Below are 22,537 nucleotides of genomic sequence, written 5' to 3'. Positions count from 1 at the left end.
AAAAGTGTAGGGCTCAAACAGCGAGTCAGAGCAAAGAGCCTCCGAAGGCTGCAAGTGCATAATAACTGCCCATAGAGACTGGAGGAGAGTGGCTTAGAGTTCGTTAGGGGTTGAGGAGGAGAGCACACAGCTCTCCCCATACAGAACTTGCGGGCCAAGCCGAAGCACCGGTCCCCTCATCCAAGGGGTGGGCAGGTCTGCACATCCCCCAAACAAGTGGCAGAAAGATGAGGGCGGCAGTGCAGGCAAAGGGCATCTTTTAGGGGCGTGAAAATTCAGGTCTGCAGAAGCCGAGGCAAAGGCGGGCGGTGCAGCAGCAGCAACAGGACGGGGACCACGGAGGGCGCAGGTAGTTGCGTTTCTTCTCCTCTTCCTTCCACTCCTGGGCTCACAAGACCTGGAACCGCCATGACGCTTGGTCCTTATAGTCCAGACAGTCGGGCGAATTGAAGTTGAGTTTCCAAGCGGAGGAAGCAGCGGCGGCGCCAGGCTCCTTGTAATCCAAGCAGTCGGCAGAGTTGAAGGCGAGCCCCGAGCCGCCGTAGCCCTGGTGGTGGTGGTGGTGATGGTGGTGATGGTGGCCTGAGGACTGGCTCAACGGGTGGTGCGCATGTGGATGGTGGTGATGGTGGCCGGCCATCGAGGAGGGTGCCATAGGGCTGAGCTGGTGCGGGTGGTGATGAGAGTGCATGGGCGCTAGATATGAGCTGCAGTCCACGCCGCCAAAGTAGGAAGAGGAGGGCGCGGGGTAGCCCTGCCCGTAGCTGCCGCCCTGGCTGTAGGACATGGGATAAGAGGCTGCGGCTGAGGCGGCGCCTGCGGCAACCGAGCGCTGCATGCACGATGCGTTGCTAGGCGCGGCCAATGGCTCGGGCACTGACACCGACGCGGGCGCTGAGCCCGGCGAGATGGAGGCCGGACTCCAGATGGATGAGGCAGCCGGCGTACTCAACGACGACGCGACTGCCACCGCCGGGTTCCCGCCCAGGCCTGCAGCCGCTGCCGCCGCTGGGTTGGCGGAGGCGCTGGATCCCGAGCTAGAGGACGAGGCGGAGCTGGACACGGCGGGCGGCGTGAACTGGCCGCTGCTTTCCGAGCCCGAGCTCTCCCGCACCGGGGACGACTTCTTCTTGGCCGGGCGGCTCTTGGTCCCGCTTCCGCTCTGCTGCTGTTGGCGGCATTTGGCACGGCGATTCTTGAACCAGACCTGCAGCCGGCAGAGTGGGGAAGAGGGTGTCAGGGGGGTGAGTTGAGCTTGCTACTGCCCGGCCTCTTGTACCCACTACCCGGCCTAGGGTCTCCCATCCCTCTCTTACCGAGGCCTCCGTTCCTCCCCATCTCCGGCCAGGCCAAACCACGTTCCACTGGTCCCAGCTCCTCCACCCTCCCCCATTCCTCTGACCAAAGATCCTCCTCTGGCAAAGTCGGGATGTGCACCTCCCCACCCCCCAGTGCACTCTGCCCTAGGACGGAACATCTGCGTCTGTCCAGCCAGAAGTTCAGCCATCTCTAAACTGCTGCTGTTGGCCGCTTCCCAACAGCGGCGTGTATGTTTGGAGGCCCTGTCTTCTATGAATAGAACTGAGGAAACTGCGGAGAGGCACGAAAGGGACCGCAGAGCGCGGGACAGTCACCAAGTCTGAGGTGGGAGCCAGTCTGCCCCTGGAGGCCCGGCGATGGGCAAGGCGAGAATTTGAGTGGATGCAGAAGCAAGGCCAGGAGGCTGAACAGAGGCAGTATACTCGGGGGACTAGGGAAGGAAGCCTGCACTGAATTTCGTTGGGCTTCTTGGCTCCAAAAGGGGAACCAAATGGGGCAAAGTTCTCACTCCTCTTGGGGGGCCCCGGTACACGGCACAACATTCCTGGTTCTTTCTAGAGCCTCGGGGGAAAGAAGACGAGATAAAAGGCCCTTGAGAAGAGTTCTGAGTTATAATCCAAACAGTATTTTTATCGCAAAAACCAGAAACAGCAAAGCCGGTAGCCAGGTTTTGCATTCGGCATCCTCTCTGGGCAAAGAGTCTAATAACACCGGCGCCACCCATGCACCCATGGAGTGCACTCCGACAGAGTACCAGGCCCTGGCCAAGCTCCACTCTTCCATTTCCAGGACGCCCGGGATGCAAGGCAAAAGCGGAGGCAGAATTCAAGACCCGGAAGGAAACTGCCAAATCCTGCAATGGCCGAAGAAGCAGGGGCAGGTGCCGGGCCCTCTAGGCACTTTACTTTCGGGAGCCTTGCTTGTCCTCCCGAAATCCTAAAAAGGACTTTCAATACCGAAGGTGCCCTGGGCCCCAGGGCTGAATGCAAGGCTCTAAGCTAGTTACTTTAACTTTGCCCCTCTCCCAGGCCCGAGCTGAGCGCTAGGGGGAGTCTGAGAGGGGCTGCCCAGTCTGTAGGCCCGCCCCACACCAGGCCACCCTTCCCAGGCCCTCTCCAACCAGCCCCAGGGCCCCTACCCTGACCCTGGAGCCTTGGGTACGCGCACCTGGACTCTGGACTCTGGCAGGTTGATCTTGAGCGCCACCTCCTCGCGCATGAAGATGTCAGGGTAGCGAGTCTTGGCGAAGAGCGCCTCAAGTACGTCCAGCTGCGAGCGTGTAAAGGTGGTGCGCTCCCGCCGCTGCTTCCGCGGAGTGGCTGAGGGGACAGGCGGGGGCGCCTCGGGTCAGCGGTGGCCAAGCGGACCCACGCTAGAGGACGCAGACAGGCCCCCGGCAGGCCCTGTGCGAGGCCGTTGCAAAAGAAAGCCGAGCTCCAAGCCAAAGAAAACTCCCCCGGAGGGCCGAGCCTGAGAGGCCACAGGTGGGAGAAAGTGCATGTGTGTGACTGGGAACCAGGGTCTTTGAGACTCTAGAGTTGCCCCCTTCCCTGCCTCTTGGAGGTTAAGAAAGGAGAAGTTATACAATCTCCCTTCTCTCACCACCTCCCCCCCCAACACATCCCCAGGCTGGAGGATGGGAAAGGGGTGCGCAGAAACACCACCTGGAAAACACTTTGCGAGGGAATAAATGGAGGTGAAGGAGTCGGATCTGGGGGTGGGGGAAGCCGGGATTCGGCCCAAGCCTTCCACACCGGCAGTGAAAAGTTGGTGCAGACTACCGATGCAGAGGACAATTTAATTAGGAAGGAAAAATCCCTCTTCTTCATCTCAGTAAGTCATTTCCTATAAGGAAAGCTTGGCCCTTCCAGTCAGGGCCTAGAGAGTGTCCAGATTTCTCATTCAATACTGGGGGGAAAGGAATAGACTCACACACACATGCCCCCCCCCAAAAAAAAGCCACCCATGAGAAACGAATCCGTGGATAAATGCGCTTTTGCTGCTGGTGGAACCACAAAGAGACAGGCTGCCAGTGCGGTCAGGCTGGGAGGACACACCTTGCATTACTTCACTGGCCTGGCCCACCTCACCCACCCGCGACTGCCCTGTGAGCCTGCAACGTGCAGTGCGTTGTAGGCAGACTAGCCAACCGGCTCCCTGGGCCTGCTCAGCCACAAAGTGTGTGCTCAAACTCGAGAGTCGGGGGTCGCCAGGATTTGCAGGGGCTGGGGGCGGGGACCGGTGCTCACCCGGGTAGCCCACGGAAGGATGCAGGAGGTCCATGGCTGGCCCCGCCAGGCCCAGCCCGTTCATGCCATATGGGGGTTGTTTGAGGTAAGACATCATGCTAACAGCCGGGTGGAGGCGCCCGGACGGATCCAGGGGGCCGGGGCCAGGCGCAGTGCGGGGCTCCCACTGCGCAGTCCTTCGAGCTCTGTTGCGTCTGGGGGCCCGGCCTATGGAGACAGGAGACACATGTAAACAGTGATTGGGAGCCATCTCAGCTACCTGGTCTCGTCCGGGGCAAGGAGCCACGGGATGGGAAGGAGACGCAGGCGTATGGAACTTCGCAGGGCGGTCAACGCGGCTCTACAAGGCCTTGGCCCAAAGACCACAGCTTCTTTGAAAAGTAAGATTTTTCTGGACCGTCATCGCCTCTTTCAGGCTTGGAATGGGTAAAAAACACTTGTAAGGCATCACCAGGAGTGAGGGGAGGTTAAAAGCAGGGTCGAGCTGGAAAGGTGAGAGCCTGAAACGCGGAGTGTACAAGGTCCCAAGTCTAGGCAAAATTCTGGTCCCGTAGGAGGCGGCCTCAATACGGCAAAAGCAAACGTTTACTCGGCGCCAGTGAGGCAGGCTGCCCAGGGCATAAGGGGTTGTTTCGTTTTGTTTCAAATGCGGGATGAAACGGTAGAGACTCCCGAGAGCTAAGGTGAGGCACTGCGGGGGGCTAGCAGCCCCTGGGCTCTCTGGGTCGCATTGCCCACTTAGGAGAGTACATTCCTTCCAAGGTCTCCGCCACTGGGTCTGGGCCCCAGAGCCCACAGCCACCCCTCCAGTTAACTTCTCAGTGCCCAGCCGCTGAAAGATTGCTCACCGGGAATCCCACACCTGAACCGCAGTTACAGGCCCAGGGCCCGCAGAGGCGGCCAGAAGACGCAGAAGGGGCCACGGTAGACGTGGCGGCTCTAAGACGCGGCGGGAGGTCAGGGGCGCCTCCCCACCGCCGCAGGCCCTTCTTCGCGAACGCGAGCGGGTCCTTCTTTCTGCCCGGTCCTGGCTGCGGACAATGTCGTCCCGGCGGATGCTGAAAGGTGACCCGCCCAGAGCCCCAAAGGGTCTCACAGATTTGGGAGGCCTGAGTGCAGCGTTCCCTTGTGCTCCCTCCCTATCCTACTAGATGAACCCGCAGCCCCAAGACCCTACCGAGACTAGGTAACTAGGCCTCGGCGGCGTAGCTCGCGCTGACCCGGACTGGAAGGTAGAAGCCTCGCTTCCCCGGTGGCCTCCAACCTGAGGCGCTATTCTCAGGGATAGGAAGTGGAGCTGGGGGAGTGCGGCTGGGGCCCCCGAGGACCTGTCGCTTCACCCCGCGTCGCGGGTATTCAAAGCAGGCCTGGGGCCCAGGCTAGGGAGTTCGGGGAGAGCAGTTAGAGCTAAAGAAGTCTTCCGCTCCTACCCTCCAAGACCCAGGATCTGGCCTGGGAGAACACAGTTTGCAGGGAAGGGGACGAAAGGGAAACAGCCGGGGCTCTAGAGCCGAAAGAGAATAGGGCGTCAAGCCTTGGCGCCTCTGCTAGGCTGCAGCGTGAGTTCTCAAAGACTTTCTTCAAACTTAGCACTTCGGCTCGGTTACTTCGGAGGAGGCGGGGGAGGGGGCACGGGGCCGAAGCAGAGATCTGGGGTCTTTCGCGCACCAAGAAGGAAGCGAGGCCGCCCCCCAGCCCCGCCCACCTGCCAGGGACCTGGGAAGCGGGGACCCGTTTGAGGAAGGGGAGGTAAGAACGACCAACGCGCTCCCGGAGTCCAGGGCGGCCCCACGGCTTTCTCCTTACCTGCCCTCAGCTGCCGGGGCCGCTCACCATCTACCTCGCGCCCTCACACAGACCCGCGGGACAGCCAACCTGCAAAACAGAGCGGCACAGGAATTACTCGCCGGGCCGGACGGTTGGTCTAGGATCCCCGGATTTCTTTCTTTCCCCAACTTCCCTCCTTCCTTCTCTTTCTTTCCAGTGGCTTTGTGCGTGTCCCTCCAGGTTTCACTTTATTGCACAGACACTTTGTTTGCAAAGCCCTACGCGTTCCCGAGACACTACCTCGCCCGGGACCGCGCCGAGGGGCCGCAAGGGTTGGGTGGGGGTGAAACGGGCAGAGTTGGGAGGTGGCTCGCGGTTGCAGTTGCATTCCCGATACAACGTGGAGGCGGTGGGGGCTAGGGAAGTCCTGCAGAGGCACTTTGCAAACTAAATAAATCAAGCGATTTACCTTGTCGGAGTGGCTTGTCTTGCCGGGTTGTTTAGGTGATTGGAAATGTAGCCTGATGAAGATTGATCACCTTTCTACTGCCCTCCCCGGGTATGTGAACGCGAGGTGAGTGCGTAACGGGGCTATGCTGCCAATCCCTGGCCCCGCGCGGGCTGAGTGACAGGGAGCCGGGCAATGGCAGCACGAGCCGGGGGTTACCTCCGCGCGCCCCCGCCCTCCTCCGCCCCCTGCACCCCGCCCTCACCGCCCGCCCGCCCCGCCCCGGTCGCGCGCTAACTCCAGGGCTTGGCTGACAAACGCCGCGCAGAGCGAGGCGAAGACAGGGAACGCAGCGCCAGAGCCCTGTCCGCAGAGGGGGACGCCGGTCCCGAGGCCGCCCCGGGGTCCCCGCCCTTCCCTCGCCCTTTCGGCGCCCGTGAGGGAGTGGCAGAAAGGAGACGAGGTGCTGGAGAACCGGTTCCCTCGCTCTCCCGCGCGCCACTCGGCTCGGCGGCCCGGCTGTGGGCTCGAGGTCTTCGGAGCCGCGGGCTGGAGTGCAGGGGGCCCCCGGCCCCTCTCGCGGCGCCGCGGGCCCCAGCGTCTTCTTTCACTGCGCCACCACCTGCAGACGGACGCCGCGGGCGGCTCGTGCTGGCACAGGCTACTTTGTCGAGCGCAGGAGCAGCTCCGGGTGCGCAGATCCTGCCTCGGCGCCTCGGGACTCCGGCGCCCGGGAACAGCACCCGCTGGGGAGGCACCACCACTTACCTGCTCCTCCGCGTCTCCTAGGGTTCACAGTCCCCACGAAGGGTGTTTGCAAATCTTAAACGCTCCTTCTCAAATGTTGGAACTCAGTGTCTCCTATCCCTTACACACACACACTCTACTTCTGAATCGAAAGATTTTAATAGGAAACTTTCTCTTTCACACTCAGTCTCTGTCTCCTTCCCGGTCTCCTCCTACCAGAGACAGTCTGGCGGAAAGTGTGGCCACAGACCCCTGCCCTTAATTTCTTTCTCACACACCGCGGAAGGAGCCTTCTTGGGGCGATTTCCCCGGATTGTTCGCGCTGGCGAAGCCCATTTCCCAGCCGAACAAACTTCTCAAAACCGTGTACCTGGTGGACTTTCAAAGAACCAAAAAAAAAAAAAAAAAAAAGATGTTTTCGCCCCAACCCTGAGCAAGGCGATTCTTAAGTGGCACCTCCTTCTGAATATTAGCCACCACTTTACTCCCTTTCGAGGAATTCCTACCCCTTTTTCCTAATCCCCCCTCCCCTCCATCCCAACAGGCGAAGTGAAAAGTTTGAACTGGAATGAGTGTGAGGGCGAGTCAAGGAGCCGCCAGGCGCAGCGCGGTGGGGAGCGCCAGCGCTGCCGGGGCCGCGAGGTCGGGCACCGCGAGCAGACTGGGCTCTGGGAGAGGAGGAGGAGGAGAAGGAAGGGGGAGCCCGCTGAGTGAAAAGGGGCCGCGGCCGCCGCTCATCAAAGTGCTTCCCCCTCCCCCAAGCGACACTTTCCTTTGGAGTCCGAATAAAATACGGTAACAGAATATGATGGAGGGCACACTGTTTCCTTAACTGCTTCTCAAAGGACCCGGGAGATCTTCTTAGGACCTTTAATAAGGCTTTGGTCGGTTCTTTTGTTGATCTCTCAAAATCAACTCCTTCTAATTGAAGTTGGAGCTGAAAGCGAGCTAATGTTCAAAGAAAGTGGCCGCCAGACCAACGAAATTACATTTTTTTTTTTTTTTGGACGATGAGGGAACATCTAATCAAAGGGGCAAAGGAGGAGGGGTGGGAGTGGGCGAGTATGAAGGAGAAAAGGAGGTTTTACAAGATCCTTCTCTGGTTCACAAAAGTCAGCGACACGGGCGCTTCTCTCCAGAACAAAGACACCGCAGCCCATTCACAAAAGGGAAAGACAGAGAGAGAGAGAGAGAGAGAGAGAGAGAGAGAGAGAAAACAATAAAAGAACGAGAGAAAAGGAAAAACATGAGAAAGAAAAAGCTTTAACAGGAAAAGAAACTGCGCAGAGCGCAGCGCTGACCCGGGCGGGGACACAACTTAGGCTCTCGCAGAACCCCGCGGGGAGTAGCCCGCGAGGCCCGCGGCTCCGAGCCCCTGAGAAGGTGCAGAGGTTTAAAGAAAGAAATGAAATACACCCCCGCCTCCAGTTCTGGGGAAAGGCGCGGGCGGGAGGGCACTAGTTTTTCCGGGAAGACTATGCGGGCGCCTTGGGGTGCGCTGCGGCCGCGTCTGCGTCCCCAGCCCGCGCAGACCAGCCCAGGCCTGCGCGCTCTGAGCCTGGGTATAGCCCTCTGCTGCCGGGGTGCATGCCCTTGTCCCAGCCCCGCAACCTCTCGCACTCCTGCCCGCTCCGGGCCCTGTTTGGCCTGCAGCTGCAGCGCCGGGCCAAGGTCCGGCGCTGCGAGTTGGGGCGGCTGTGCGCGCTGGAATGTGCTCAGGCGGTCCCCAGGGCCCGCCACGCGGGAGTCCGGCGCTCTTGCTTCCAGATGCTGCCACGGTCTTGGGGAAGTTGGGAGGTATCAAGTAGCACAGTCTCCCCCCCCCCCCATGAGAGTATTTATCTAATCCCAAATTGCAGGCGCATTTTCTTAATGCTCAACCCATAAAACCCCGGGATTAAGAAAAGAAAGAGAGGGAGAGGGAGGAGTGCAGAGAGGAAGAGAGACTGAGATGAAAGTTTCTTATACGCGGCGTGGAGGACTGAGGCGGCCGTCGCTAGGCAAATGTCCAGGTGGGAGACGCTGGGCCAGAAGCCGCGACCGTTCCAGCAACGGCCGCAGGGGCGGGGAGGAGGAAGTGGGGGCATCACCGAGAGAGAGCACGTCTACCCGGCTCCAGGCCCCCGGGCCGGGGAGGGGGGCGTGGGAGCTGGGCCCTGGGACCCGGATCCAGCACCCAGGTGACCTCGAGGCCGGGCCAGACTCTGGGGGACACTTGGGACAGGGGGAGGGGTTTGGCGTCGGGGTCGTGGGATCCTGGCCAGGGGCGGAAGTTCTACACCGGCCCGCGGGCTGTGCCCAAGCCAACTAGCTGCCAACGCTCCTCCTCCTCAGCGACCCCTGGGCCCACAGTTTCTTTTCCCGCAGCGCGGGCTTTCTGGTTCCGGGCCTCTCGGCATGCTGGGCTTGCGCCTGCGCTCGGCGGGCAGCCTCTGGGTACAACGCGAAGAAATCGGGACGCGGCGCCTTCGCTGCGGGCCTGACCCCACTAGTCCCGGGGGTCCGCGCTCCGCCGCCGCTGCGGGGCGTGCGGGCGCCACAGAGCAGCCCAAATGGAAACCCCGCGAGGCTCGGGACTGGGGCAGGAGGGACAGCAAGTGTGGGGCTAGGGAAGGTTTGTCACTTGACAGGTCGGGAGCGGCATGGGGAGCCGCCTCTCCGCGAGGCTCCTCGGGAGGGAGGGTTCCCCGAATCCAGCGTAAATGGGGTGGTGATGCTGGCTGCCCAAGCCCCAGGCAGCCTGGGGCTGGTGGTTTCGTCTGCCTGCTTCCCTGGGGTTACAGTCGGGGTGAGAGCTTCCCCCAGAGAGCGGCAGCCAGCTCCGCTCTCCTGCTTGAATAAAAAGGGCAAACCCTCAATTTCATTTAGTTCTGATAACTTTTCAGTAACTTCTTAAAATCCTTTTCATGAAGAAATCTACAGTAACAAGTTTTATCATTTTGAAAGACTGGCAGTTGAAGGCGGCTGCGTACTTTTCGAACGGAATTGATGTGTGTGTAGCTTTGTGTGTATATGTACACGTATGTATGTGTGTATGTTTATGTGTGATCTAGGCTAGCATATAAACGCTAGTGGACTGTTGTGTCTCTAGACTTGTTGAACGAGCTTTCTTTGTTTCGGACACCTCTGTAGAGGAGTAATGGCAACTACTATAAAATCGCCAATTTTTTTCCTGTAGCCTAGAACTTACTAGAAGTTCTCTTTCCTTCATCTCATACACACTCACCTGCATACATTTACCCTCCCAGCCAACAATAATCTTCTTCCTTTCACTTCAGCACCAACAGACTTGCGGGTTATCAGAAGTCATAATTTTTCCTCATGAGTGCAACATTAACAATTGAAAATAACGTCGAAAATTCATCAAGATATTAGCATTTTTTCAGTGCGGTGGAATCACAAATTTCCTCAAATCTTTAACAACAGAGATGACCATTTACAAAAGATGATAGTTACACTGCCTACGAAAATATGACTAACTGCTTTTCAGTTCACATTCGTGTGTCAGCAGGGCCCCTTTGGGACGGTATAAACTTACTCAGCTCCAAATACAGCCTAGTATCCTGCTCTGCATTCAAGAGGACCACTTTTTTTTCCCACATGAAAGGTCTTATGGATACAGGAACTTCTCAAACCAGTGTCAAGTTTTCATTGTAAGGAAGTAGGAGCAGTGGTTAAGGTAAGAAAGTTTCTGCTTTTATTGAAAATTTATATATGACTCAGTATTGTAATAAATAAACAGATAACCATTTTCACAAAAAAATGACAGTGCTATGCTAGAGAAGAAAATATTAATTGGGGGATTTACTCATAGTGGCAAGACAGACTTTTATCAATACAGAATAAATATTAACAGCATTCTTGAGCCAATGTTGAGACCCAACAAAATGTAGGAACCAAGCTAGATGTAATAAATAATTATCCAGAGAAAAAGATGGCGCATTCTCAGATGATAAGACCGTTTTTGTAAACTGATGTGTGTCAATTAGTCCCATCCTCACAGCTCACCTTCAAATCACAGGACTGTCTCAGGCTACATTAAAGGGCCATCCTCCAAGGAAAACAGAGGACAGGAACTCTATTATCGTTACAGTGAAATGCAAAACAACTGCAGAAAATCCCACTGGTAAATAGAACACAGTTTAATAAGTAGATTGAATATGATCTAACTATAAAATTTAGGTAACAGAGTCAAGTGTTACATATGGCAGGACTGGAAAAATCATTCATGATTTTTATCCCCCACTTACCCCCCTCCCACCATTATGCTATTAACAACAACAACAACAACAACAACAACAACAGCAACAACAAAAATGTTCCAAATTTTCCTCCCATCAAAAACTGAGGGAAAATAACCAGGGAAGGGTTTTCTTTTCTTTCTTCTTTGAGCACTCTCTTGAATACTCTCAATACCAATCACTCACAAGGAATCTGTGCAAATTTATTTCACATGATTTCAAGGAAATGATTAACTCACACACAAAAAAATAACCTTAAACAAAGCTCTTTTGGAGTTCTATTATCTGGAAAGGAGGGAGGGAAAGGGGTGGTAGTGGTGGTGGTGGTAAAGAAGTACAATCCAGCCCCCCAAAATGTTAGAAGTTTTACATCAACAACGAGTCTGACATTTTCTGGTCTGGGGACCCAAGATTAAAATGTTGGGAGATTATGGTCCGGCTGCTATTGAAGAACACATTTCTCTTCCTTCTTGGCCATCTTGCCTTTGTTTTGTTCCAGAGTTCGCTCCAAATGCTCATCTTCTTCTTCAGCCCTGGAAGTCAAACAGGAAACAAATTTATTTTTCTTCGTGGAGGGCAAAGCCGCGCACTCTCCTCTCACCTCGCAATCCGAGCCCCAGCGGGAATGAGACTCCTGGGGCCAGCGGGGTTCTGCCCCGGCCCACCCGAGACCTCTGGACTGAACTTTCCGAAAACTTCATGGCCCCTCGGTTGGCAGCAGAGACTCGACCCCCGACCCCACCGCCCACTCACTGCTTCTCCTGCGCGTCCAGGTCCCTGACGAGCGCATCGCGCTTGTTCACCAGGGCCACCAGCTCATCCAGCAGGAGTTGCTCGCGTCGCTTCTGGGCCTCGGTCTTCTGCCAGTCTGCAGAGGACGGCAGGCTCGTTACCCACCCGCAGAGCCTCGGCACACCCTCCCCCGCTTCCCGCCTTTTCCAATTTCCTTCTATCTCTCCGCAAACCACGTTAGAGAGCCACTAGATAGTGTTTTATGGGGGAGTTTGGCCGTTGTGATGAGGATTTCACCCTAAAACCCAACTTCCTAAATCTGTCCCGCAGATGGAGATGGCTACTGCTGGGCTGGAACCTGCAAAAGAGACCAGGAGTGAGCGGGTGGCCAGCCGGAGGTGCGCACCTGATTTCGCCAAAGTTGGGGGAGGGAGAGTTGGAGGCCCAGAAAAGATCGGTCGGAGGGTTGGGGGGGGAGTGGGCAAATGAGGGGGCGGGAAGCAGAGATAGGCGATAAAAATCACTCTGAAAACGCTAGAGAATCTGCTTGAGAACCTATCCTCCTCCCCCACCCCCATGCTCACCCCATACAGCCCATTCTTCGCTAATTTCCTCTTCGCTCTATTTTAGCAGTTGGATGTATCTCACACTGGGCGCCATATGCTTCACAATAACTTTAAAAGTAGTGAATCGGCTAATTAGCATTTTTCTTTGAAGTAAAAAATAAATTTGCTCTGCAATATTACACTGCAGCTCTCGATCGCATCACAGCCAGTTTTCTTTGGAGAGGTTTGCTGGGTGGTTTAAAATCAAAGCACTTCTGCAAAGGAAAAATTACATACTTCTTTTTGAAACCCCACGTTAAAGGTTGGAAAATCCGATGGGCAGTGCTCTTTCCATGCGTAGGGGCAGGTTTTTTGAAGGTTTTAGGACCCGATAATATATTTGCTAATCTTCGCTGGTCTGATAATTTCCTTAAGATGAGCAGCAGTTTCGTTTAATAAAAACAGGACCAAATCGAACATTTAATGCACTTTTAAAACCAAAGCCAACTGCTCTCCGGCCAGACTGTAAGGGCTTGTAGCTGTCAATCAACCCCCAGTCTACCCCGCCTCCCTCATTAGGAAGGTAAACAATGAAAAGAAGAAGTAGATGATGAGGCAGATAGCAGAACAAATGAGGACCTAGAGGGAAACAGGACACCAGCTTTAAAAAAAAAAAAAAAAAAACAGGGCCACTGACTCAAGCAGCCCCCTCCCCCAGCAAATGCACTTTCCAAAAAACAGAGAGGAGTGCAATCCTTTCGGGTTTCTCTCTTCTCTCTCCATTGCCCTGGGCAATCATGTTAAAACTCACATGGCTGGTGCTTATTCAGATAAACCTAACAATGCACACCGCTGGTTACCATGTGAATCTTCACAAACCACACAAGAATGTGCTGGTTCAAATCCCCCCGACCCCCTCCAAAGCAAAATTTATTCAAGACAGCAAACTGCTCAGCAGCTTTATGAAAGCAAATGGTGCTAGAGGGAATTCTATCTTGTATTTACAAATTAAAAATTAGATGCATCATCATGCAATAAAGGTTAGAATAGCAGCAATAAGCTAGAATGGTTTATTCATTTTTATCACTATTCCTTCCTGTATAAGCTCAAATACATACATACATATATATGAAATATGCCATGTATTAATTATCCACATTTGATACAAAAATCACAATAATAAGTACATTAAAAAATTGGTCACATTACATTCTTATAAAAAAAGAAGTGAAATATTCTATAGCATGGGAAGGAGTAAGGAAACTATTACTATGGAAACTTTTTTTCTGAATATAAGAATTTAAAAAAATAACAAAACAGGAAAATTGAAGAAAAGCCATATCTATCACAATTTTGTTCTTTGGATTTAAATGCAACTGTGGTCAGGAACGCTAGACAATTTTCTAATTTGGTTCTTGTTCTTAATCAGTCTTATTCTACACAGGAGCAAAATTAATAGACACTACAGTTGGAAGGATCTTTAAGGTCATCTAGTCTAATTTCAGGTAACTATTGTTCTAGGAATATTAACTCGGAGAAAAAGCTGCTAAATTTGTAAAAGATTTGTAACTAAATTTTACAATTATTAAGACTGCCAGTTTTGATGAATATTAATTTTTCCACTTTCAACCTCAAGAAATCATTCGGATTATAAGCTTTATAATTATTTACTTCCAAAACATTTTGATAAGAGATTCACAACTGGGAAATAAAGTTCCTCCACCATACACTTAAAAAATATAATTAAAGGGAAAATTATGAAATTTTCTAAAACCAAGAAAAAAATAAATGTTAACAACAGACATATAGTTTTCTTAATTAAACTGTTCTTTCTCTGTACTTGACCAGTCACTTTTAAGGCTTTAATTAATAATTAGAAATATCAAGATAAATAAGGCTTTAACAATATGGATGAGAGAAAACTTTTATTTTTTAACCCCTGAAGCATTGAATAATTTAAAAAACTTAACTTCTTCCTAGCTCAATACTGACATTTTCTGTAACTGTAACAAAAACATTTTTAAAGTTATGAATATTTAAGGTTATTTTCATCATTTTACAGTCAAATTTAACTGACATTAGAATTTAAAATGTTGCAGCATAAATTTAAAGGATTTTTGTATTAAATTTGTCATAGCCATATTAATATCGATCTACAAAATATCAGTCAATTGTAGAGGAAACAGCTATGTACAGTGAGTAGATTTTACACTAGCAAAACTCCTTTTACTTTGCAGTTGCTTTCTCATGGGAATAAATTTATACACATACACACATATTTGAATGCTGACTTGGGAAATTAAACTATTTTGATGATTTTTAAAAAATTAATGATACCTTTAAAATTGATCAAGATCCATATTTATATGTTCGTGCCTAAATTAAAACAATTTTGAATCCCTTTTAGTACCTTCACCTAGATGTAATGTCATGTTTTAAAAACCTGCCTGTAAGTTTATGTGTTACCTGTTACGCATTTTAAGAAAGGATTACTCACCTATAACACCAGTCACAGCTAGCTAGATACACTGACTTTGACTTGAACAGACTACAATGTGGCTTCTGATTAATTTAAAGATTCCAGTGTACTTTTGCTACAAAAGCCATATCCTCTTGCAACAAATAGGATTAAGTTTTGATGCTGCATTTGAGCCAAAGTGTTGAAATAAAGAGATTCTGTTTATGTCCATCTGCACTGAGCTGTTTTGTTAATTTAAAAATCTCTTTTTTATATATAGGGCCAATTATTCATTCCCCGATTCAGTTTATTTGCTGAAGTTGATAATTACCTTGGAAAAAAGGCAAAAGAAATACCTATAAATACTTTGATAGAAAGGACCTAAAGTTCTTATAGTAAACCTTCAACCTTGCCACTATAAATAAGCCTGGCACTTTGATGAAAATTAACACTAGTTTTGTAAAGAGCACATTGGGGGATTGCAGTCAAGTCTTATCTTTAGTTCCAGTCAACTAGCAATCCTGAAAGAGTTTGCATCATCATCAGAGCAGGCCATTTGATAGGATTCTACTGCGGTACCTAATCAATCTATGGAAGACTGTGGCTGTGCTGTGTAACAAAGCTAAAATAGATTTACAAATGGGGTTTTAGGGGATAAGCTCCTCCACAGGATTACATATTGATTTTAAATATAAAAAGCTTATCATATAAACCATAACTACAAAAATAGTGAACCTATGCATAAATCCCTTTAGAAGAGCACCCACTTCAAACTCTAAGCCAAGAATAAATCAAGATGTACAAAATCCTAGAGAAGATCCATTTCTTGTGCAGAAAATGAACACACCACTTTCTAAAAGCCCACCCCAATGTGTGCAGAAATGAATTTATCTTTCCTGAGGAGGCATTAAATAATCTGGAACAAAAAAACTATAGGAAAAGTATCTAAAAGATGTTTGTTAGCTCAAGGGATCCTACAACTTAGCTCAGTAGAGTGAAACTCCTGCTATGAAAAACACCTCAAGGAAAAAAAAGGCAAAAAACAGGCCAAAGTGATTATGGATTTTCAGAAGAATGGATATATTGAATTTTTCCTCCCTCTCAAACCAAGCTGTTAATATTTCTTTCAATGTGCTATGTGGCTATTAACATTCTGGGCTTTCTCCTGCTGAATGGTTTCAGGAGCAGATTTATTTGAAAAGATTTTAGTTTATTTATTATGAAAACCATCTTATGGCTACCTAGTAGAAGAGATGGGGACAAAAAAAGGAGTGAACCTTAAAACAAAGGGAAGCAAAACACCACCAACTAGTGTTGCCTATTCATGTGTTTTTCTGTGGGTTTTAATATTCCAAGAGGCTACTGAACTGCATGTGTGTACATTCTGAGGGCTGGCTCAGAGGACCCTGTGCTCACAGAACTGGTGATCAGGACAGTCGCTACCTGTCTAGGACAGCATGGCCCATGCATTGCCCAGGCTAGCGGGACAGCCCGCTTACTAAGAAAGTGCCTTTGTCAACAACAGGGTACTTCTTTCTTCAAGTCTCTTCTTTCCCTCAACGAGCAACAGAAACTGGCATAATCACATATGGGACAATGATCTTAATTAAAAAGTAAAGCAAAACTGAACAGAACCTCAAAAAACTACGAATTGTATTAGAGGTGTTTGAAAAAGAAAAACACTTTTTCCCCTTCTTAAAAAATATGACTTTGTACTGATACGTACAAGAAGAACGCAGATAAAATGTCAATTATTAGCGATTACAGGTTTGGTATATAGGCATAGAACTACCCATAAAAATGAGATCTTTCCTATGTGTCATGGCCCTCCTTTTAAGATATTTGGTAATATAACTGGTCTGGGGACAGAAGCAATATCTGCCTTAAAAATCAACTGTACTGTATCAAGCTGTATTTTAGGGATAATTTAACGTACTATACATGACAGAGTGTTTTTAACACTCTGTATTGAGTATAATGTATAATGAATCTATAAAGGATAAACTGTATAATGAGTCATACATTATACATACTATATATACATACATTTTATATCACACATACATATATATACTATATAAATAGTATTTGCTATACCCACTTTTCAACTATTCAGCTTTCCAATCTCTTTTAAAGACTACGCCATGACTACAAAAATTATATCATGAGGAAAAATACCACTTAGCATACCTGTGCATCTTATTTCAATTGCAAGTTTTACAGAACTTCTTAAATAATTTTAGCAAATTTTTTAGTTATTACCAATGTATAATTTGATTCATTTGGAGAGCCATTTGAAGGAAATTAGCTATCTGAAGCCTTTAAAATAAAGTAAATCTGATTTCTAAATGAGGATATATAAATGTTGTCAGTCATTTTTATCAAATGCGATTACAGATAAAAATGTTATTAAAAATAAAACTTTTATAATGTATAAGATTATATTTAGATAAACAGCATATATTTTATTAATCACAATATTAATTAAAATATTTAAAAAAATACAATTTCATTTGGCTTTCCCTTAGAAACTTAAATTTCTAGTTTCTTAACTAATTAGAATTGGCTTATTATGGATCAGGTACCTTATCAGGTAAAGAAGGAAATTACTATGGATAGTCAATGGGTTAAGAGGTCAATATAGAATAGGAAAATCAATTTGCATTGATTAGACAAAAGGTCCATTTTACAGAGCCCAAAGGATTAGTTTTTAAGTAGACATCTTTGAACTAAAAGGCAAAAGGAGAAGAGCATTCTTAAACACGTAAGAATTAAAAAAAAAAAAATCATATATAGTAAATGCCATAGTGAAGCTAGCTGATGTTTACTGATATTATGAACCATGCTTAGGATTACTATATAATTCATATAAAAGCTTTATGAAAGGTATGAGAGTGTTTTATTTATCTCTTATGTCAATCTTTGCCTGAATATTCACTTAATAGGAATTGGAATCTTAAGAACTATAGTGGACTGCAGACATATTTCAGTGTTGACATCCATTAAAGATTAAGGTAAAATTTAGACTCTGATGTGAAAAATCAAAACGATAAATCTTTCCCCACCTCCCTCGTGGAAACAACCTTAAATTTCACGCAGTAAAATGTAATTAAATCATTTAACTCCTTATATTTTCCATTATTACGGACATTTCAGCTTACTGACAAAGTTAAGACAATTTTGTGTTTAATAGCACACATAATGATTATCTATCTGAATAAGGGTTCTTAGGTTTTATGTGACTGTTGCTTTCTAACTCTAAGGCATTTATCTGTAATTCCTGTTGGTTCCTAGTCAGGCCACACCTAGTGAGACCAGAAGTGTATTACACTCTTTAAGTCTCTTTGACAGTTGACAGTTCACATACCTCACTCCATCATAGCCATTTCTTACCTTCGATGGCTAGCATTGCCCGCAATTCCCGATTCAGCAGCTCATACCGCCGTTCTAAATCATGCTCTTTTTCCCTAGGCAAGTTGCAAAAGTTCATCAATATGCTAATTACTAAATCATTAAACACTTAAAAAAACCTTTAGGTTACATTGATTTTAGGACTCATAACTGACTTTTCTCTTTAACTTTAAGCTACTCCAAACAAATGATACACAAACCTAAAATCTTCCTCAGGTTGAATATTTTCTAGTGCTGTTATTTTTCTCCTTCAATTTTGAATTGCACAGAGGTATATTTTAATCTTTGGATAAGTAGTCTTATTCTCCAATGCTTCTCATATTAAGTGCCAGGTATAAGATTATTTCGTAAAATATTTTTCATAGCTCACAATAAACACTCTTTTGTCTGGAACGCCATGTAAAAAGAATACGAGAAACATGTAAGTACTACCAGTACAAATTTAATACAGAGACAATTAAAAATCCTGGAGGAGTTAAGTTTTGTGCTTCTTCATAACTCTTTTTATCAAATTCAGGCATGGCAGAAATGACAAAAATAGAGGTTTTCACTAAAATAAAACATGTAAGCCTGCTCCTTCCCACACTAGGTGGCATAATATAAGAATATTGCTAGTGAACAAAAAGAAACACGCATTAAGTCCTACAGTGAACTAAATGCTAAAGACCAAGAATGCTTACATTTGGTCTAGTCTCCATTTTACTGTACACAAAAGTGATCTTTTTATGACTGGAGGAATTACTCAAATTTAGGGTAACATCATCTGTAGAATACAAATGTACTTTTGTCCTTATTAAGAGTTATTTTCATTTTTAACTTAAAATGTGATGTTAAATAAACTTCAATTTTATTTCTTTTGTCCTCTAACCCTTAATATAATCCAAATCTCCTTTTTGTGCACAAGTACTTTATTTCTTAAATACAAAGTTTTTTTATATTCCTTGGCTTTCTATATAATAAACATTTTTCAGTATTTGTCACTATTTTAAAAAACTGTTCAGATGAGAAATGATTATATACTATTTTTAATTTTTATTTTTATATAAATTATACTGTAATCTCCAAGGAAAGAAAGATATTAAGCCTAATAAATATGAAGCCTCAAAGAAGGCAATGACAAAAAGCCTAAGATTCATCAGTGTTGTAGGAAAAACAAGCATAGTCATGGTACTTACAGGAGAGAAAGCTGGTTCATTCTCCTTATTAGGGCATTTTTCTTATTAACCAACATAAACCATTCCTGCATCATAGCTTCTTCTTCTTCTGTGTTCCTTCCTGTAATTCAGCAAATTATTTATCATATGACATTTTACAAGCCAAATAATAGTTTAGCATAAGTATTTTTTTCAGCATGAAATATATTTTAGCTACCCCAATAGTACAAATTAAACTGTTTATAATAACATAATATTTAAGCCCGGGTCTGAAAAAAGAAATTAACATCTAAAAATTCATAAGCCAATCTTCTAAAGCTGGTATTATTTAGCATGTATATTTCAGTCCCCCTGAACATATCTACAGATCAGACTAACATTAAGTACAGTTAAAAAAAAAAAAAAAAAGAAGAAGCATTCCAACTTTTAAATCCTCCCCAGAGGCTGATTTGTTATTATGTTTCAATGAGGAACTCATGGTGCTGACAGACATACAGTCATGATTAAAAAAAACCAAAAAACATAAAAAAATCATTATGAGAATTATAAAACTAGCAGGAAGATCAGAGAAGTCCAGAGATTTCGTGAAAGCTTCCACTTGTAACAACTTGCTTTTTTTCTTATTTTCCTTCCCAAAAGTAAACTAAAGATATATGTTCTATATATACCATTCTGGAACTCATCATCTCTAATATGGCAAACACATGCAAATTATTTTAAATATATTATAAATGACCAGGCTACAAAATATGCCTATAGCTATCTGTGAAAAGACACATTATAATGAAAATAATAATGTTCAGTAAATCACAAAACGTTTCAGCAGAAAGAAGATCTAAAATTTAGATTTACTGATTGCACATTGAAAATTCACTTTCCAACATCTATACCACTCCCCACCAAAGGCCAGTATATCAAGGGTTATAATGTATAGTATATATTTATTATTGTTCCTGTAGAAGTAGGCCACAATCACACTCAAGAAAAATATTAATTCCTTACCTTCTTCCCACCTCTCCATTCAAATCGTACCTAGTCAAATTTATAATTCTTTGACTTTCTTTTTTTCTGAATTTCACCCATGGTTGGTTTATTGTTTTGCTAGGCCATTATTTAATACTTCAGTCCTACTTCTGTACAGATGCATAGGGCTAACTTAAATATCTAATAAAAAATAAAATATTCTAGTTTCATTTTCTTTTTAAGCAGATATTTTCCTTTAACTTTCAAACACACAACCAGCCCATTTTAAAAACTCAGACAATAGATACCTAAAAAAAGTGAAAAGCCAAGTCTTTCACCAACCCCTCCCTCTCCAATTCCCCTCTCCATCTCTTTTCTCCAGAAGTAACTACTTCTACAGTTTAGCATATCTCCTTCCAGACCACACAGATTACTATGTGTATCAAACACATGCATATATCTTATCTATAGACACATACAGGTTTCTTTTCTTTAGCATAAGTGAGATCACATTATATATTGCCCTCTGATTTGCTTTTGTTATGCTGTTCAAAGATATACCTCATTCTTTTTAATAATTGCATAAATTATGGATGTGCCATAATATATTTAACTATTTCCACATTAACAGAAATCTGAAGAAATTTTTAGAATGGAAATAGAATATAAAGAGCTGATGATCTGTGTGCAAAAGATTAAATATGTACTTCAGAGCATCCCTGTAAAATATATAATCTGTTGTTCATCGTTAGGGAGAATAGTGAGGATATGTGCCTTCATTAAATGCTATTAAAACTTTATGGTATGAAGCAGACGTAGGATAGATCTTTTTGGAGTATGAACAAAAGTCTTTATTGTTTTACAGTATTTTTAATCTCTCTTTTAGGGTAGCTGGTTTTGTATTCACTTTGGACCATGTGATGTCTTGACACTGGTCATGTGATACAGGCTGTGATACAGGCTGCGATACGCACAAATCCCTGGGTAGCAACAAAAGAAGAAAGAGTAGAAAGAAAAAGCTGAGAAAAAGCTTGCAATTTGGAAAAAGGCCAATTGTACCCTGGTGAAGGCCTTTTTGATCAGTGAAATGACACATGTGTGCAATATTAATAGGTGCAGTTTTTATGATATTTTATTTTCTGATTAAAGACTTAGTTCTTGTGTTCATAACATAAGTGGCTGCTAAAAATATAGACATATTAAAACTTCATTTTGAGTTTAACTTAACCTGTAATTGAGGCTTTCAGCAATACTAGAAGCAACTAGCCTACTCTTAAATTAGCATCATTTTCTTCAATGGAAGACTGCTTCTTTGAGAATAACAATATTGATATGGTACTGTGTTATTTTCAGTTTAACTCATGCCTACGATTTCTAGGTAAGAATAAAAGATCCCCCTCCCCTAATTGTTAGGAAATGACTAATAATACAAGAGTCTCATGTTTCAAAAGGAAATAAGCCTAACAATAACAAATATTTAAAGACACATTACACTCTGCTACACAGATTATATAAATTAACTGAAAAAACATATTTGAGGTTAAATCAATTCTGTATCACTAACTCCTTATCTGAGATAGTATACAATGATGGAAATCTATACTTAGCCTAGTAATAAAAAAATTAAATTTTCTTCTAATACATCATTACACTATTGTTTTTCGGGATTTAAAATTTTTTAAATTTAAAAAGCTTTTAAAAGCCAGTAAGTTGAACCATTACAAATTAATCCTGACTTTAATAACTGGTTAAAGACCCCTTTAGCTTTATAAGTAACAAAAAATATTAAAGCCTGTGATCACAGTGAGCTTTTCTCATTTCTCCTCTAACCATTTGTTATTTAATCCAATACTAGTAATCCAATTTGTCCATCAGACTTTTAAAGGGCAGAATGCAACTTCCTCAGCTTAGACACTTTTCAAAGTACAATATATTTTTCAAATGAATGCTGGATGTTTCATTTTTCCCAACTGTTCCTAGCTCTAATGCATGAGGAAAAAAAGAACAAGATGAACATTGTTCATACTGATTAAGTAAGAGCTCATTAAAGAGCTGTCAGTGCGGTACTTTGAATATGCATGAAGCATATAATCAGATCTAGTACCGTCACTAGAGGAGAATACGGTAAGTACAAAGGATTGATTTAATTACTTAGAGTGGGCTGTGGTGGTAAAGCAGTCTTGTTAGTGCAAAAAGAAAAAGAGGTTGTATTCTGGCACTGTTAGAAAAAAGGCAGTTTTAGCTTCTGCCACAATACATAATCTCAGAATAAAGCACTTTACACTGTAGCTTAAAATGAAGACTGTCATTATTTTATAAAATGGCCATAAATCATTTTATCTTGTTTAACCTTACCTGGTTAACTACTTGTCTTTCAAAATTATGTTTAATTTGTAATTACAACTACATTTTTGTCACCTTAGAGTGGAATACAGATATTTAAAAAAAAAAAAATCTCAATCTTCTTTTTCAGTTTCATGAGCTGAAAAATTCAGGACATAT

General features: G+C 45.6%; 2 protein-coding genes across 12 annotated transcripts in view; both read right to left on the bottom strand.

Moving 5' to 3' along the window:
• Window positions 1-290: 290 nt before the first annotated feature.
• OTX1 (orthodenticle homeobox 1) lies at window positions 291-3,666 on the bottom strand. 3 transcript variants are annotated; one of them, XM_045788394.2, is made up of 5 exons: window positions 3,558-3,666; window positions 2,488-2,651; window positions 1,047-1,207; window positions 882-947; window positions 291-851 (listed from the first exon to the last, which is right to left on the bottom strand). In XM_045788394.2, the coding sequence occupies exons 1-5, from the start codon at window positions 3,664-3,666 to the stop codon at window positions 389-391; spliced, it is 963 nt and encodes a 320-aa protein (XP_045644350.1). In that variant the 3' UTR covers window positions 291-388. The 3 variants fall into 3 exon arrangements, with proteins under 3 accessions (XP_045644350.1, XP_045644351.1, XP_045644348.1); XM_045788395.2 differs by having other exon boundaries at window positions 2,488-2,639; window positions 3,570-3,666; XM_045788392.2 differs by having other exon boundaries at window positions 291-1,207; window positions 2,488-2,639; window positions 3,570-3,666.
• A 6,539-nt stretch (window positions 3,667-10,205) lies between these two features.
• Window positions 10,206-22,537, bottom strand: part of EHBP1 (EH domain binding protein 1) — a 336,619-nt gene continuing 324,287 nt past the window's right edge. For all 9 annotated transcript variants that reach the window (XM_045788076.2, XM_045788073.2, XM_045788075.2 and 6 more), the window contains 4 exons: window positions 19,094-19,193; window positions 17,901-17,974; window positions 11,526-11,640; window positions 10,206-11,305 (listed from right to left, as the gene is read on the bottom strand). In XM_045788076.2, the coding sequence (XP_045644032.1) occupies window positions 11,215-11,305; window positions 11,526-11,640; window positions 17,901-17,974; window positions 19,094-19,193 (380 nt within the window). In that variant the 3' untranslated portion in view covers window positions 10,206-11,214. The remainder of the gene's footprint in view (window positions 11,306-11,525; window positions 11,641-17,900; window positions 17,975-19,093; window positions 19,194-22,537) is intronic.

The sequence above is a fragment of the Ursus americanus genome, chromosome 7, assembly GCF_024610735.1.
Source record: "Ursus americanus isolate L20-20 chromosome 7, mUrsAme1.1.p, whole genome shotgun sequence".
Lineage (NCBI taxonomy): Eukaryota > Metazoa > Chordata > Mammalia > Carnivora > Ursidae > Ursus > Ursus americanus.
Note: the sequence above shows the minus strand (reverse complement) of the source record. Positions and strands in the feature narration are given on the sequence as shown.

What these genes read in the sequence shown, in the direction of transcription:
- OTX1 (XM_045788392.2), bottom strand. Translation starts at nt 3,666, where the DNA reads ATGATGTCTTACCTCAAACAACCCCCATATGGCATGAACGGGCTGGGC. An exon ending in TCCTTCCGTGGGCTACCCGG is followed by an intron (nt 2,640 to 3,569) that starts GTGAGCACCGGT and finishes CTGTCCCCTCAG; the next exon opens with CCACTCCGCGGAAGCAGCGG. An exon ending in TGCCAGAGTCCAGAGTCCAG is followed by an intron (nt 1,208 to 2,487) that starts GTGCGCGTACCC and finishes TGCCGGCTGCAG; the next exon opens with GTCTGGTTCAAGAATCGCCG.